Source organism: Anoplolepis gracilipes, chromosome 8, assembly GCF_047496725.1.
Source record: "Anoplolepis gracilipes chromosome 8, ASM4749672v1, whole genome shotgun sequence".
Lineage (NCBI taxonomy): Eukaryota > Metazoa > Arthropoda > Insecta > Hymenoptera > Formicidae > Anoplolepis > Anoplolepis gracilipes.
This window is the reverse complement of record NC_132977.1, coordinates 5,178,297-5,195,956: the sequence shown is the minus strand read 5'-3', so window position 1 is coordinate 5,195,956 and position 17,660 is coordinate 5,178,297. Positions and strand designations below refer to the sequence as shown.

Here is a 17,660-nt window from a genome sequence, read left to right as displayed (position 1 = left end):
TAATATAATTTTCCTATTAATAACTATTATTTATTATTTTATTAATTTTTATTTTATAATTAAAATTTTTCTTTAAAGAAGTAGAAATTTATATGTTAAAAATTAAATAAAAATTGAAAAATGTTTTCCAAAAAAGCTCATAATTAAGCTGAAATATTATTTTATTGTTTAATTAATTGTTTAATCTTTTTTTCTTCAACAAGTTTTAAGTAAATATATTTTTACTTATTTTACAAATATATGTATGTAAATATACTTTACTTTAAAATATTAATTTAAAATTACAAAATATTTAATATATTACACATTGTAAAAATGCAAAAAATGTATATGAAGAAAAAATTATTTTAAATGATTAGATTATGTTCAAAAAGATTATTTTATATGAAATATACATATGAATTTTATATGAAACATACATTATATAAAATATACATACCTATACAAAAATTAATTTAACGTTATTTTCTTAATTTTATTAAACTTTTAAATGTAATATATGTATAATATATACACATATATACGCTTACATACTTTTTCGTAATACACTTGCACCATAAACTATTTGCATATATATTAGCTCTTTATTTAAAAAACTAATCTAATTAATAGTTTTTATATTTTATAAAACGTTTATTTAAATGCTTTGTAAAATTTTTTTAAATGATGGATAAGTTAATTCTACAGAGAAAAGAACACTGAAAACGTCTATAACTATGCGATATGACTTTCTGACAATAATATTGTTCGTTGCATCTGATTATGTCTATCTCTATTTTCTCTATCTTTTGTTATATCGATACATTTGCGAGAATGTCTTTGCGTAATAATATTTTCATGAACCGTAAAGCGAAATTGTTTTGACATACCTGTTACTAGAAAATTGCATAAAATACCGTTATTTTCATGAAGACAATGGGACAAAAAAAACGTTTTATAGTAATATAAATCTCTTGAAATAAGCTATTGGTCTATTGTTAGTGATTATGAGGAATTATTTGATAATACAGCTTTCTCATTGTATATGTACATCAAGATATTACGTTTTAGTTTTTACTGCATTTATCCATAATTTTGTCGAATATATTCTTTTTATATTAAGTAACAGCTGTAGTTTATGAAATCTTAATATTGGCCTATACACATTCACTTGGATAATACGCATTTTATGATTATATTATATATATGGCGTATGTACATCAGGGAGTGAAATAAGATATAACAACTATTTTTTTATTATAATATCTATTCTTATTCTATTTCTTCTTGAACATAAGCAAGGTAAGAAACATTTTTAATTCTTGATGTGCTTAAAATAATGTTACACTAACAAATCGTATATTAATGCAATTAAAAATGTTCTTAATATATATATATTAATATGATATATTAATTATGTGCTTCTCTGTTAGAATAATTATTGTTGTGTTTTCGATGTTATACAAAAGATCCAAAAAACATTCATATAAAAATATAATAATTTTAGCATCAAGCATGTTTGTTATGTACGTGATAAAAATATTTTTAAAAAAGTAGAAAACTTGAAATGTAATTAATGTGGTTTTGTTTATTAAACTTTATAACGCTTGTGCTCAATAGCTCGCTTTAACATTATTATTTAAAACTTGTTTTTATGCGGTCCATTTTAAAAATAGATGATAAGAAAATCTTTTAAAAATTTTATAGATTTTCTAAAAATTATTTTAATTATATCAAAATGATAGAGAAAGAAAGAAAGAGAGAGAAAGAAGTGAAAAAGATTAATTTATTTTTTCACATTTCTAACATTCTGTCAAACGTGATGTCATAACAAATTAAATGTGAATAGTAACAACTTTTCTTATTAATCACGTTATTATTCTTGCGTTTGACGTAGCAAATTGAAAATCGAGTATGACATCTTAAGCACCTGTAAAAAAATATGAATATATCTAAAATTATTTAAAATATTTATAATAATCCGCAACAATAAATTAGTATTGTCTTTAGTAATACTGACAGCTACAAACGCGTCAACATTCATCGTGATTATATAAGCACTACTAAACTGGATGGGAATCATCGCACGCCGTATAATTAATAAGAGAGCTTTTTTGTCGCTCTTGGTAAGCGTGAGCCACTCCATATTATAAATGTTATTCACCAATTGAAGACTCTACAAATAAAAGTATATAACAAAATAAATTTTAACATGTTATTTGCAGAAAATGCCATATTTTTCTAACAAAAATAATTTTAATCATCTTATTATTAATTTTAACTATATTATTTATTATCTAATGAATTAATTTGTTTTTTATAATAGTATTAAAATGGGATCAGTTTAAGTATATAAGATATATATGTACTTTTAACTTCACTTCGTTTCCAAACCAACAGTATATGAATATTTGCATTAATATAGCACTTGTATACATTATCAATGGAATGAGACTCATATAGTCTGTCGCCATAGCTATTCGATACATATTTGAGCATACTACCAACATGCTCACCGCGAATTGTATAGCAATGATTTTCGCAAATGTGTTGTTTATCGTGTACGCATATCTGCGATTAAAAGATATAATAAATTGATATTAAATGAACTTATATATATATATATATATATATATATATATATAAATTGTTATGTTATTTACAAATTTATTTGTGTGCGCACACGCATTAAATACAAAATATTATAATCGCAAATATTGCTCGCATATTTTTTATTTACAAATTCAATTAATTCAGAGCATGCTTGTAACGAAAATTTTACTAAATACAAATTTTTAGTTACAAAGTATAGGTATAAATACAATTTTAAATATTATTATATTATTACATTATTTTTATAATATTTTATTTTTATGTTTGTGTATAAGTACATTTTGTCGTATTTTTTTAAATTAAAATTTTACTTGCCTTAACTTTTAATAAAAAACCTTTTAAATTGACTTCTTTTTGATCATATCAATCCGAAATTATTGCTATCTCTCAAAGTATTATTAAAAACTAATTAGTATAATATTTGTTAAATTTATTAATTTATATTATTTTTTATATTTATTTGTATTATTCAAGATTAAGTGGAGTTCAAAAATCTGTAATGAAAAGAAAAACGAGCAAAATTTATTTGCGACATTTTGCGACTTGTTTATTTATTAAAAGCATTTTAATCTTTTGTCTGCTATTTAGAAAACAAAATTACTATTCATGCAGTTCAAATATTTTTGTAACAATTTTGACGAAATAGTTGATTAACTAACTCGAAAATACGATTGTGATGATGAACACAGTCGCGTAAAATATTTTGATCTTTCGAAAGTTTTGTCAATCGATACTCCAAAATTTCAAACTGACAGCAGATATGTAACAAAAATCCACAAATTAAACTTTCACAAGCGACGTTAACTATACCCGAAGTTGACATGGCTATCATTTGATGAATGTATACAAGAAAATATATAGCAGGAGATGAATAGTCGAATGGCAACCAAGTTTTATATGTCAGATTTCTTTTTATTAAATCTGTAGAAACAGACGTCAAAATTATTGATGAGATCGACATACAAACAATGATTAAATACCGCCGTGTATTGTTCCTATAAAATAATAATATAACATTATAACAAAGACTTGTTATGATTACTCTTTTTGTAAAATAATTTCTCGTTATATTTTTATTGCATCTCTCTCTCTCTCTCTCTCTCTCTCTCTCTCTCTCTTTCTCTCTCTCTCTCGAATTATTATTTGTAATAATTTTTAAATTTTTATTTATAAGTATAGAAGTATTCTTTATTATTTCTAATTTGAATTAAATTTTATCAGATATAGTGATTTCTATTAAACTATCATATAATATCGAATATATCAAGTAGACAAACTATACGTTGTCATTGAAGAATATAAGATAAAATATTTTACTTTTAAAAAAATGTATTAATGCATTTATGTATAATCTTAAAATATATTTAAACTATACTTACGTTGTCAATTTTTCAAATTTCTGTTGAATTGTTACTTCATGTGTTTCATATGGTGCAAAAGGTTTCTCGGTAAGAACATTTATTATCATCATGATATTCTTACGATCTATCCACATATAAGCTTGTTTGTAGCCCGCTACAAGTATGGTCAACATCATATATAAGGCATCAACAAATTCATCAGAGTTACCAACATTTAGTACAATGTCCATGAATTGAGACATCAGGAATGCATACAATGAGGAGATCAGAAACATTGCGTAAGTTTTATAAATTATATGTTTAAACAACGATGTCCATGAAAGCGGCTGCCAGCATCCAGCGAGTGCACAGATAATAAGTGTAAATTTCAGCACATGCATTTGAAATTGCCTATGCAATTTTACCTATACCAATTGCTATTATATAATAATGTTTATTAATTTATTATTTTTATTTATAGTCAAAATTTTTAATTATAGTCAAAATATCTTTCTTCAAAGATAGAGATTATGTACAGAACAAATGATATAAATCTATTAAAATGTATTAAAAAATTCTTTAAAAAAGTTAGAAATTTAGAATTTTAATAGAATTTTATCTTGTTATATTTATAAGTTTAATAAAATATTTTTTTAGCAGATTGGCTTTAAATATATAATTTTACGTACTTATGTATTTACATATTTTAAAAATAACATATATACAAAGACCATAAAATATATTTTTTAAATTTAATTGATTAATTTAGTTTTATTGTTATAAAATGTTTAATGTTATATAGTGAAAATTATATATTATTTGTGTTTGACATTATTTATATAGAAAAATTTTTTAAAAATTTTTCTGTTGAAAAATGATTATTTTTATATCATTTATTATATGTGAAATATATGGCATTTTCTCTAGATCATTTTCTACAGTTTCATATTTTGTAATGTTAAATTAAATTTTTTAACATATGCATTGCACTTACAATTTTTTTCTGATTCACTTGCGTAAACTATTTGTATTTATATTTACTATTCTACTGTCAAAGCTAATTTACGTTTGTATAAAGCGTTTTAAAAACATTATTTATATGCCTTGTTGCGTTTCAAATGACGATAGCTAAGGTAATATTAGAAAATAAGAACGCTGAAAATATCTATAGTCTTACGATGTGACTTTCTGATAATGATGTTATTCTCGTATTCATATCCATTTCGATTTTATCTTTCCTATTGTAATACTTGCATACGCAACTTATGAAAACTACCTCGCATTATAATATTTCATGAAGACAATGAGACAGAAAAAAGAAAAAATAAATTTTTTAAAATAGATCATTAGTCTATTGAATGAGGAAACTTTGATATACTTTTCTTATTGTATATGTACATTAAGATATTGTATCTACTCTCTACTGTATTGTCCATAGTTTCGTCGGATATATATTCTTAATGTTAAGAATTATTGGCATAATGTAACGAATCATTAGCTGTAGCTTCCTTTGATGAAATTTTAATATCAAAAGGTCGTACACTCACTGGAACATTTTTATCATTATATTTTATATTTCTTGGCACATGTCGGAGTATTATAGCTAGATTTATTTCAATTTTTCTTAAGTATTTTTCTTGTCAAACATAACATAAGAAGGAAGAAATTTCAGCTTTTATGATATAATGTAAATCAAACTTTTCTTATCGATATTTGTGTATTTTATATTTATACATATGTGTGTGCACTTTTTTTCCGATAACTAACAGCCCTTAAACTCGTATCAGACTATGCATTAAAAATTGAGATTAAAGATTGAAGATTGCAATTTGACCAATTAAGACAAAGCAATTTTAGTTCCCTTTGTTCTGATTTGTCAAATTCTAATCTTTAATCTTCAATCTTCAATTTTCAATGCGTAGTCTGATACGGGCTTTACGCTTTTGATGTCGAAAATCATTTTGTTTTATTCTTTTTTTATTTGCTCTTATTTTCATTTCGCTCTTAATAAATTGCCGGAAAATTTGAAGTGCAATTTTTAGAAGATAAATGGATCACAGATTCATTAACAAAAAAAAACCATTTTGATTACCTTTTTGTTAATGATAGAAGAATAGAAAATATTGAATAGAAAATAAATTACACGTGACGTTTTGTACGCAAATATTTCTGTATTGCACACGTAATTGTAATAAAATTACTTAAAAAACTAACTAAAAAAATATGATAACAAACATAATTGCGTACAATACCATAAGGTAAGTATAAAAATATTGCAAGATAAATATAATTTTAAGAATATTATTTATACACACACATATACATATAAAAGTGCACTTTTTTTATCTTAATTTAATTAACCAGATTAGCAATAGTCTGTAACTGTTATACATTATATGTTTCGATGGCAATGTCCATGAAAGTGACTGCCAGCATCCACTGATTGCGCAAGGTATAAGTGTAAATTTCAATGCCTGCGTTTGAACTTTTTCTAATTTCAATTTGCCTAAACAAATTATTTTTTTCTTACATTTTGTTATTATTAAATCGAATATTATGGAAAAAATAAAGATAATCTTAAAAATGAATTATTAAAATGTTCAATATATGGAAGTACATTAGTGAAATAATTTCTATTAAAGAAATATAATTTTCAATTCTCTTTCTCTCTCTCTCTCTCTCTCTCTCTCTCTTTCTCTATTTTCCATTTTTATTTATTATTATCATTAAATAAATCAAAAGATGTTTTGAAAGGCATAATGGTTAATATTGAAAATTAATTTTAAAATAAATAATTGTAAATAATTCCAATTTTACATAATATTATTATCTGATGTATAGTTACATGGTATTATTTAGTTATATTGTATTATTATATTATCTATTTACAATTTTTATCACAATTTCCTCATTCGTTTATGTGACGTTGCATTTAATTATCTGCCACAAATGTCTGAAAGTAATTTATTACTATCGTCTAATTATTATTTAAGTAAATCTTCGAAAATTTATGCAATTAACTCATAGTGCGCGTCAAATGACAATAAAAGAAGCAATTTTATTAGAAAGTAGGACATAATCAAGAACCTCATCACGATATAATTTTTTAATTACGACATTATCCATCAAACTGCTCTTTATTCATTTTTCTATCATTACATAATATCGATCATGCGACGGCGTAAAATATTATTTTCATGAAACAACATGTAGATAAGTTTAGTTGCAATTTTTGTCACACGCAATGGAGTGAATAATATTTTCATAAATCGGAAAGCATAGCGAATGTACCTTCATCAATATAAAAGTTACCTTTAGCTGAAAGTTGTCCTCTCTCAAAGTATTCACATAAAAATTAACTGTTGACTTAAAAATGTATTATTTATTACTGTTCATATTCACTATCTGACATGTCAATGCAAACTAGATCTTGCATATCGATTTCTGTTCGTGATTGTCAATGAAACACAAACGCTTCGTAGAAGTCAATAGCAATAACGTAGCAGCTTCTAAATACATCGTCTCTCTTCATAGATGATTATAACAATTAATAATATATAATATTGCAAAAATCGTGATTAATGTGAATGAAGCAAAAAATATAAGTATTGATATATGTATGTATACTTATACTGTGTTACGTATTGATATATACGACGCTGGTTGCGACATCATTTAAAAGTTGAAATATTATATTCATAAGACAGCATAAAACTGATTCTTTAATCCTGGAGTATTTTAATATCTTCTCTGGCAATGATAGGAAGAAAAGTATTAAAAAGGCAAAATATATAATATATATTCAAATTTTAATTAGGCAAATTGTAATTATACAATTCTGTTTACTCTTATAAATATATGTATACATATACTCTCCAATATTTATCTTGTAGTTTTTACTAATATTCTAATCGGAATATGATGATGTACGCAATCACTTGTTGAATCTTGAATAACCAACACCCAGAATGTCATGCGACAGTACTTCTAAGATGAAGCAATCAACATAGTAAAACGGAAAAAAATATGGAATCTAATATCTGATGTAAAATGTCATAAAATTTTACCATGAATTTTTACTATTAAAATTAAGTAGTCCATCTTCAATATATTAGATAACTCCTAATTTCTGTAAAAATTAAACCGTATGTACATTGTAACATTGTAACATGTACATTGTTTTTAAGTATCTGCTTTTTAACGCGTAACATATATTAAACTAATGGAAATTTTTTAGTTGCATTGTTGGAGTGATTTGCATGATATACATTATGAGATTTGATTAAATCATTATCACGTGTTACACGTGAAACTTACAATTAGAAATATCTTATTTCAAGATATTGTATAGATATTCTCCATCTCAACTTTTTGCCGATGATATTCTTGACTGATCTATTTTTCTTACATAGAGTATTTGCATTATTATTGAAATACTAGAGACTCTTTTGCAATGGCGTCTATTGCACAATAATATGTTGTGATTTACGTATGTTTTATTTATATTTCATATGTGTTTAAGTTGATGATTCTGCTCAAACATTCTTTTAAAAAATAAAATAACAGAAATGATTTAACATTATGCGAAAATACTATGATTCATCCTTTGAAAAGTGCCAAATACATCAAATTAATAATTTAAAGCATTGTACAATATTAAATTAATTATATATGATACTATTTTGTAATATTATAACATTATTAATGAACAGATATCAAGTTACACATATTGATTAATAAGATGTATGAGAGAGAATATGAAAACGCAGCATTAAAAATATTTGCAGTAATTCTATTTATGTATCCTTATCGTAGACATTCATTCTCTATATTTTGTATTCTGACTTACTTGATCGTTTCAATTATTTATACTTACTTATTATTTTCTATTTAACATATCTTAACAACTATGTGATATATTTTCTCCAAAATGTCTCATTGGCAATAATTAATTAATAAACTATTATTATTTTCAACATGTCAATTATATGAATATAACAGATTAAATGTAAACATTTTCTAATTTTATGTACATATTATTATTTCTGCGATTTTACCAGTACATTAAAAACCGAATATGATGTCTTGAGCACCTAAATAATTATATAATCAATGAGCAAATTAAATGTTTATTACGCGAAAAGAGATTTTCTTATACAAACCATCACGAATGATTCAAGATTCATTGATATAAAATTTGCACTAGTAAATTCGATTGGAATTGTCGTACGATTCATGATCATTAAAAGACCTTTCTTCATGTTATTGTTAAGTGTGGTCCATTCAATGTTATAAATATTATCCGACAATTCTAAACTCTGTAATTATTCATGTATTAAATAAATTTAAAATAGAAAGAATGAGTAAGACAGAGTGCGATGAGGAATATATTTTTCTGTTTAAAGAGAAATTTTTCTTTCTCAATAATGTAACATTTATTGTGTAATTCTTTCCACATAAAATGTGATTACTCGTTATAAAATTGAAGTTACCTTCTGCTTCACTTCATCGCCAAACCAACAGTAGTAAAATATTGGTGCTAGTGTGCTAGCTATAACCATGATATTTTGTACATAAGAAGCGATAGTGGACGATGTCAAAGCCATTCCAATCAAACAGTAACACATTACCACCGTGATCATTATAAACTCACCCGGAATTATTCTGGCAAATTTATCATTCACTAAATATGAATATCTAAAATTATGCAAAATATTTTTAATTAATTATACCCATTTTCTAAGATATTTAATCAATATAAATTTTCTGACAGATTGAATATATCTAAACAAATAGAACAATGTATAAATAATAAATAGAAAAATTCATTACTTTTTGTTTGCAAAATATTTTAGTATATTATTTTTTTAATACAGGTTTCGTAGTTTTTTAAAAAAGATTTAAATAAATATACGCGGAATAAAAAATAATAAAATTGCTTAACTAGAATGCTAATTTTTTTCCGTAATTATTTCATAATCATACGTCTTTGAGGCGTTTATCTGGGAAAAAATTGCGCAAAAAGTACATAGATTTAACATATTATATAATCTCAATTTTGCATGTATGAATATTAAGTATCTGAAACAGAAAATCTAATATTTGTGAAGTAAAAATATTTTTGCTTCTTTCTCTCTGTTATCGACTTCTTTCTTTTTCTTATTAAATCTCTCCGATTCTTATTCAATCAAAGACACAATCCAACACACAAGATATATATCTCAGAGATGTATGTATTTAGCGTACTACGTTTAAAAGGACTTACTCAAATATACGTATATGATGACGTACGCAATCGCGCAAACTTTCTCGAGCATTCACGATGTTCGACAAACGATACTCTAAAATCTTGATCTGGCAGCAAATGTGTAATAATAATCCGCAAATAAAAGTGTCACATGTGGTATGAACGAGACCGATAAATATTATAGCCATTATCTGATGAACGTATATGAGATAAAATAGCGCGGAGATTGAGTAGTCAAACGGTATCCATGTTTTGTACACTAAAGTTCCATTCTTGAAATCCGTCAATAACGAAAACAAAATCATATACGAAACGGTTATGAAAACGGTGACTAGATAATATAATGTATTACTCCTATAAAATCAGGACTATGATGTTTACTTATTTCAAAAGCTATTATTAAAGAGACATTGAAATTTTTTTTTCCGAAAAAAATTAATTGCTTATAATACATTCACGAAATTATTTAATTGTGTGTTACATATGCGTTTTAATTTAATTATATAGTTTTTATTTGGTTTTGCTATACATAATAAAGCACGATACTTACGTTATCCTCTTGTTAAATTTCTCTCGAATTATAATTTCATTCAAATCCAATGGTTTGAATGGCGCATCGGTGAGGACATTAATTATCGTTATAATACTCTCATGATTTTTTCGCATAACAATTGTCTTGTAACACGCCAAAAGCGAAATTATAACATTGAACATGGCGTCGCCGAATGTATTAATATCGTCGGCATATAATATGAGCTCCATAACTTGAGTGATTGCAAATGTGTATAATGTTAGAATTACTGATAATGTGTAAGCGTTATACATTGTGTTTCTAAACAGCGATGTCCACGATGTTGGTCGCCAGCATCCTGCGACCGCTAAAACCGTGAGCGAAAATTTCAACACAGGCATTTCGCTTTTCCTCCCAACATTACTTCCCAACATCCATTTGCCCAACATCAATAAACTGTGTCGATTGAAATATTGACTTATTTACTATAAATTTTGATTATTAATATATGATATATGTACCGATGATATATCAATGAAGGAAAATGTGTGAAGATTACGAGAAACTTTTATAATTATAAATCACATTTATAGTAGTTATAAGAAAAATACTTAATTGTTTATATTTATAAATAATTGGCAATTGATTTGCTACTTTCATATATATGTTAAGTATCAAATACAAAACTATCTACTTACTAACAATAATGAGAATAATGAAAGAAATATCGATGCGTATCATTGTGTATATTATTTCTATTATAATATGTATTTAAAATATTTTACTCTCTTTTTCACTATATCTAAACTTACGAAAATGTTTCGAATGGTTTGAATAATCTGTGGAATATTTTTAAAAATTTGATTAAATATCCACTTTGGCAAATCGAATGACGTGATGAAGGAACAATCTAATGTCTATAGTCTCTCGACCATATTAATGATATTATTCGTTCTACTTTCTTCTTTTCGTATAAAGTATCTTTGTTATTATCACGATAACAGACTTGCAACATATTTCTTATGAAATAATATTTTGATGAATCGAGAAGTAACATTCTTTTGAAATAATATTTTTATCAAAACTACGTAATGTATCATTATTGTCACGAAGAAAAAGAGGAAAAGAAGAAAACTTGGTATATAATCAAGAACACAGAAAATAAATTCTTGAAATGGCCATTAATAGATCAGTAGCCTCGAACTGTTTCCAAGATGTTTAGGATACCAGTTCTATTATGTGATATACGTCTATTATAAAATATTTTATTCATTCGTAATTTCGTTCCATAGTTACAGATGTACGAAAAAATGTATTCCTCGAATGTTAACTTGTACGTCTTATAATGCGAGGGATATTATCTACCGTTCAATTTTATATATTCACATATATGATTTTTACTACACTAAATTATGAATCAATAACTATACATCTGTATAAAACGTAGCTAGTCCATAGACTCGGTTATAAGTTGTTGCCATTATTTTCTTTTGGCATACTATTTATGATAGTGGGGTGTTATTAGAATATTGATTTTTGAATTTACCATTCGTCGAACATAAAAAGAATAAAAGGAAAAGACATTTTAAATTTCTTTTTTTAGTTTTATCTTATAATATGAGTGATATTATCGATTAATATTTCTTTTTCTGCCGTTTCAATATTAATTATACATTCACGTATATAAATTTTACAAATTAAATTATGAAGTGATTTACAGTTCTTTATTAATATTACTTTTGTGTTAAGTTAATAATAATTGAAGATCGAATAAAATATTTTAGGCATTAATAAAAATTGTATAAATGCATTGGTTAAACTTATTTAAATTTAGGCAATATTTAATGATAAATTTATTGCGCAAAGTAGTTTAGTAATATGTAACATAGATTTTTAATATAGCAAAGAAGTCAATATTTATTGATTGTGAGCACTGGTAAATTTAATAGATATCAAAAATCAATTCATAATTATCGAAAGGCTTCTTTTCGTACATTTTGTATTAAATAGGTTTTATTTGATAAATGATTTAATAAATTTTTTATTATATTTTAAGAAGAAATAATTTAAAAAAAGGAACACATAATATCATTACACAATATTATAGTCTAAACTTTTAAGATAACAATATTGCTTTAGGAACTAACTCGTTTATACTGTCGTGATGATGTATACAATCACGCAGGATGTGACGAAAGACTTTCATCAATTGATACTTCAGAATTTCTAACTGGCAGCAAATCTGCTGGAGGAATTTGGATAACAAATTGTCAAAAAATATTCACGTGGTATTTAAAAAAAAATAAAATAATAGAAATGATTAAACATTATGAAAATATTAAATTTCTTTAAAAAGTGTCTGATTTATCAAAAATGTAATGTGTAAGTTTACGAGATAAATTAAGCACTGTATTAAATTAATTATAAAAGATAATATTTTATAATTTAATATTATTAATGAATAGATATTAAGCTATACATATTGATCAATATTATATATGAGAGATAATATGAAAATTAAAAAGTAACATTAAAAATATTGGCAAGAACTCTATTTATATATATTATACTTATCGTAGACATTCATTCTCTATAATCTTATACTTTGACTCTCTTACTTGATAGGTTCAACTTATTATTTTTTATTGAACATACTTAACAACTTTGTGATATATTTTCTCAAAAATGTTTTATTTAATAATTAATTAATAAATTATCATTATTTTTGATGTGTCAAATTTATGAATGTAATAGATATAAATATAAATAACGTTTTCTAATTTTTTATTACATATTACTGTTATTGTGATTTTACTAGTACATTAAAAAGCGAATATGATGTCTTGAGCACCTAAATAATTATATAATTAATGAACAAATTTAATATTTATTTATTACGTGGTAAAAAATTTTTCTATACAAACCATCACGAATGATTCAAGATTCATTGACAAAATGTTTGCACTGGTAAATTGTATTGGTATATTCGCACGATTCATCATCATTAAAAGACCTTTCTTCATGTTGTTGTTAAGTGTTGTCCATTCTATGTTATAAATATTATCTGACAATTGCAGGCTCTGTAAATAAAATAGTAATAAAATCTTACATGTATTATACTTTAAAATATATAATAAAGAGAGAAAGTACGCGAGTGAGTGTGAAGGGGAAGGGAAATGTGTTTTTCTATTTGAAAAGAAATTTTTCTTTCACAATGATATAACAATTATTGTGTAATTCTTTTTTGTAAATTTTAATTAGTAGTTAGAATATTAAAATTACAAGCTACCTTTAACTTGACTTCAGTGCCAAACCAACAGTAGTAAAAAAGTGGTGCCAATGTACAAGCTATAACCATAACGTTTTGTATATAAGAATCGATAGTGGATGATGTCAAAGCCATATGAATTAAATTATAGCACATTACCACCGTAATCATTATAAACTCACTAGGAACTATTTTGGCAAACTTTTCATTTATCATATATGAGTATCTAAAAAATAGGCAAAATTTTATGTTTAAATTTTTGTAACTTTTAAAGAATAATATTATACAAGAATATCATATTTTATATTACTTTACACAAAAATAATAAACTATTTTAAACAAACATATATTTTTAATATAAAATTTTTAATACAAAAATATTGCATTAAAAATTAATATATTATTTTTACAAAAGCGCATTACAGATATTTTCGCAGCTTTTAAAAAATATTTGAATAAATATACACGGGATATAAAATAATAAAATTACTTAACTAGAATACTAATTTTTTTATAATTGTTTAAAATCATTTTTTTGAGACGTATATTTGAGAAAAATGAAAAAAAAACTGCGCAAAAAAATGCAGTAAATTAACTTATTATTTAATTTCAACATTGCATGTATGAATGTTAAGTAGAATAGAAAAGTTCAATAAAATACATATATATTTCAGAGACGTACGTAGATAACAAACCAGAGGGGAGACCAAACACAAAGGTAACAATTTGCATTTATTAGAGTTTCTAGCTTTTTTGTGTTTCAAATTTTTGTCTTTTTACTTTTTTTTAGGTACTATACACTTTCTATTTAACATCTAATGAAAATATTTGTAAAATAATTTTGCAATTCTATGGAGGAACATGCTTTGTGAAACTATTGTTACTTTTGTCCCTGAAATTGATTGTAACAGGATCTTACAGTTCTAACACTCTATTTAAATATCAAGAACTAAAGAAAACATAATGTTTTATTGCAGTCTTATTATATATAAGAAAATAATAAAAACTAGAAATAATTTTTTTAAATAATATAGAAAACAAAAAATGATTTTTTTACTTAACAATTATATATAGAGACTCTATATATAATACAGTTACTCAGATTTTACAAAAATTTTACTACTATAATTAAATCCATTAAAATAAAAAACCTATAGCATGTTGTTACTTTTGTCGCTATATCAATTATCTAAATAATTGTTATTCCATAGAATGCTCACATTAAATTATGATTCTTTTTTAAAGCATTCAAAATAGGGATATATAATACTTGGAGAAATAATCAGGCTAGAAATATTTGTTATAAAAACTGTAACTATTTTAAATCTTGATTATTTTAAATCTTCAATTTTTCTTCAATTGGTTTTCAAATTAATTTTGTGATAATATGAAAGATAATTACGAATAGATTACGAATATATAAGTTTTAGACTGTAGCCTTTTATCATTCTAAAGAAAATAAGCTCTAAAAATTGCAGTTTGACAGATGGACGTAACGTAAAAAATAAAAAATTAAACGTAATTTATATAATGTTTTTACATTTGTTAAATTTGTTCCTGATTTCCCCTACTAGGTTTAAAGGACTTACTCAAATATACGTATATGATGACGTACGCAGTCGCGTAAGCTTTGTCGAGTATTCGCGATGTTTGACAAGCGATACTCTAAAATCTCGATCTGGCAGCAAATGTGTAATAACAATCCGCAAATAAAACTATCACATGTGGGATGAACGAGACCGATAAATGTTAGAGTCATTATCTGATGAACGTATGCGAGATAAAATAGCGCGGAGACTGAGTAATCAAACGGTATCCATGCTTTGTATAATAATATTCCATGCTTGAAATCCGTGAATAACGAAATCAAAATCATATACAAAGCGGTTACGTGGACAAGGACTAGAAAATATAGTGTATTACTCCTATAAAATCAGGATTATGATGTTTAAAATCAGGATTATGATTGTTTCAAAAACTATTAAAGAGACATTAAAATTTTTTTCCGAAAAGAAAAATTATATTGTTTAAAATACACACACGCATTAATTTAATGACATGTATGTTTTAATTTAATTATATACATTTTGTTTTTACTAGATATATCTAAATAATAAAATATTAAGCACGATACTTACGCTATTCTCTTGTCAAATTTCTTTCGAATTATATTTTCATTCAGATCCAATGGTTTGAATGGCGTTTCGGTAAGAATATTAATTATCGTTATAATACTCTCATGATTTTTTCGCATAACAATTGTCTTGTAACACGCCAAAAGCGAAATTATAACATTGAACAAGGCATCGCCGAATGAATCAGCATCGTCCATATTCAATATGAGCTCCATAATTTGAGTAATTGCAAATGTATATAGTGTTAGAATTACTAATAATGTGTAAGCGTTATACATTATGTTTCTAAACAGCGACGTCCACGATGTTGGTCGCCAGCATCCTGCGACCGCTAAAACCGTGAGCGAAAATTTCAACACAGGCATTTCGTTTTTCCTCCCAACATTACTTCTCAACATCCATTTGCCCAACATCAATAACTGTGTTGATTAAAATATTGACTTATTTATTTTAAATTTTGATTATTATTATATAATGCACCGATGATAGATGGCCGAGAATATGTACGAGAAACTTTTATAATTATAAAATCACATTTATAATAGTTATAAGAAATATATTTAATCGTCTATTTTTATAAATAATTGGCAATTGGTTTGCTACCTTTATTTATTAATTATCAAATACAAAGCTATCTATTTGCTATTAATAATGAAAATAATGATAAAAATGTCAACGCGCAGTATATTATTTCCATTACAATATGTATTTAAAATATTTCACTCTTTCTATACATTAAACTTACGAAAATATTTCGATTGATTTGTTTGAACAATCCGTTGAATACTTAGAAAGATTTGATATAAATGACCGATCACTATATGACAAAGCGAATGACATGAAAAGGGAACAATCTACTAATATCTATAGTCTTCTGACTTGATATTAATGATATTCTTCGTTCGATTTCCCCCTTTTCATATAAACTATAAAGTCTTTTTTATTATTACATGACAGACTTGCAACCATGTTTCTCGTGAAGTAATATTCTGATGAATCGGAAAATAACATTTTTTCTAAATAATATTTTCATGACAAAACTGCATAATGTACCATTATTTTCGCGGAAAAAAATCAAATAAAAAAATGAAGAGAAGCTTGATATACAGTCAAGTACATAGAATAATTTCTTGAAATGGCCATTAATAGATCAGTAGCCTAGAATTATTTCCAAGATACTTAGGTCCAATTCTATTATGTCATACGTTTATTATAAAATATTTTATTCATTATTGCAATATTATTTTGTAGCTACGCTACGGATATACAAAAAAATGTATTCCTCAAATGTTAACAAATCAACAACTGTAGTGTATATCTGTATATAATCTTAATATATAGCTAGTCTATACACTCGGTTATAAGCTGTTACCATTTTTTTCTTTTTTGTCTTTTGTCGTAATATAATTTTATTAGTGCATATATTGAAGCTCGTATGTAAAGAGAATAAAGGATAATATTTTAATTTTTTCTGCAGAGAAAGAGAAAGAGAGAGAAAGAGAGAGAGAGAGAGATCTATTTCTTGTAATGCAAGAGATATTATCGATTACCATGTTTTTTACTGCAG

At 25.0% G+C, this 17,660-nt stretch overlaps 3 protein-coding genes across 7 annotated transcripts; all 3 read right to left on the bottom strand.

Moving 5' to 3' along the window:
- Nucleotides 1–1,768: 1,768 nt before the first annotated feature.
- Nucleotides 1,769–5,137, bottom strand: LOC140668285 (odorant receptor 46a-like). Of its 2 annotated transcripts, none has more exons than XM_072897169.1 (6): nucleotides 4,927–5,137; nucleotides 3,972–4,369; nucleotides 3,252–3,587; nucleotides 2,349–2,550; nucleotides 2,000–2,155; nucleotides 1,769–1,909 (listed from the first exon to the last, which is right to left on the bottom strand). In XM_072897169.1, the coding sequence occupies exons 2-6, from the start codon at nucleotides 4,331–4,333 to the stop codon at nucleotides 1,856–1,858; spliced, it is 1,110 nt and encodes a 369-aa protein (XP_072753270.1). In that variant the 5' UTR covers nucleotides 4,334–4,369; nucleotides 4,927–5,137; the 3' UTR covers nucleotides 1,769–1,855. The 2 variants fall into 2 exon arrangements, with proteins under 2 accessions (XP_072753270.1, XP_072753269.1); XM_072897168.1 differs by having other exon boundaries at nucleotides 3,972–4,357.
- A 3,754-nt stretch (nucleotides 5,138–8,891) lies between these two features.
- LOC140668283 (odorant receptor 46a-like) lies at nucleotides 8,892–11,627 on the bottom strand. Of its 3 annotated transcripts, none has more exons than XM_072897165.1 (6): nucleotides 11,503–11,627; nucleotides 10,730–11,146; nucleotides 10,198–10,533; nucleotides 9,425–9,629; nucleotides 9,095–9,250; nucleotides 8,892–9,025 (listed from the first exon to the last, which is right to left on the bottom strand). In XM_072897165.1, exons 2-6 carry the CDS (start codon nucleotides 11,137–11,139, stop codon nucleotides 8,972–8,974), a joined length of 1,161 nt encoding a protein of 386 aa, XP_072753266.1. In that variant the 5' UTR covers nucleotides 11,140–11,146; nucleotides 11,503–11,627; the 3' UTR covers nucleotides 8,892–8,971. The 3 variants fall into 3 exon arrangements, with proteins under 3 accessions (XP_072753266.1, XP_072753268.1, XP_072753267.1); XM_072897167.1 differs by having other exon boundaries at nucleotides 10,730–11,057; XM_072897166.1 differs by lacking the exon at nucleotides 11,503–11,627 and having other exon boundaries at nucleotides 10,730–11,222.
- A 1,832-nt stretch (nucleotides 11,628–13,459) lies between these two features.
- On the bottom strand, nucleotides 13,460–16,220 carry LOC140668293 (odorant receptor 43a-like). Of its 2 annotated transcripts, none has more exons than XM_072897183.1 (5): nucleotides 16,097–16,220; nucleotides 15,548–15,860; nucleotides 13,980–14,184; nucleotides 13,615–13,770; nucleotides 13,460–13,541 (listed from the first exon to the last, which is right to left on the bottom strand). In XM_072897183.1, the coding sequence occupies exons 2-5, from the start codon at nucleotides 15,832–15,834 to the stop codon at nucleotides 13,491–13,493; spliced, it is 699 nt and encodes a 232-aa protein (XP_072753284.1). In that variant the 5' UTR covers nucleotides 15,835–15,860; nucleotides 16,097–16,220; the 3' UTR covers nucleotides 13,460–13,490. The 2 variants fall into 2 exon arrangements, with proteins under 2 accessions (XP_072753284.1, XP_072753283.1); XM_072897182.1 differs by having other exon boundaries at nucleotides 15,548–15,883; nucleotides 16,097–16,214.
- Nucleotides 16,221–17,660: the final 1,440 nt, after the last annotated feature.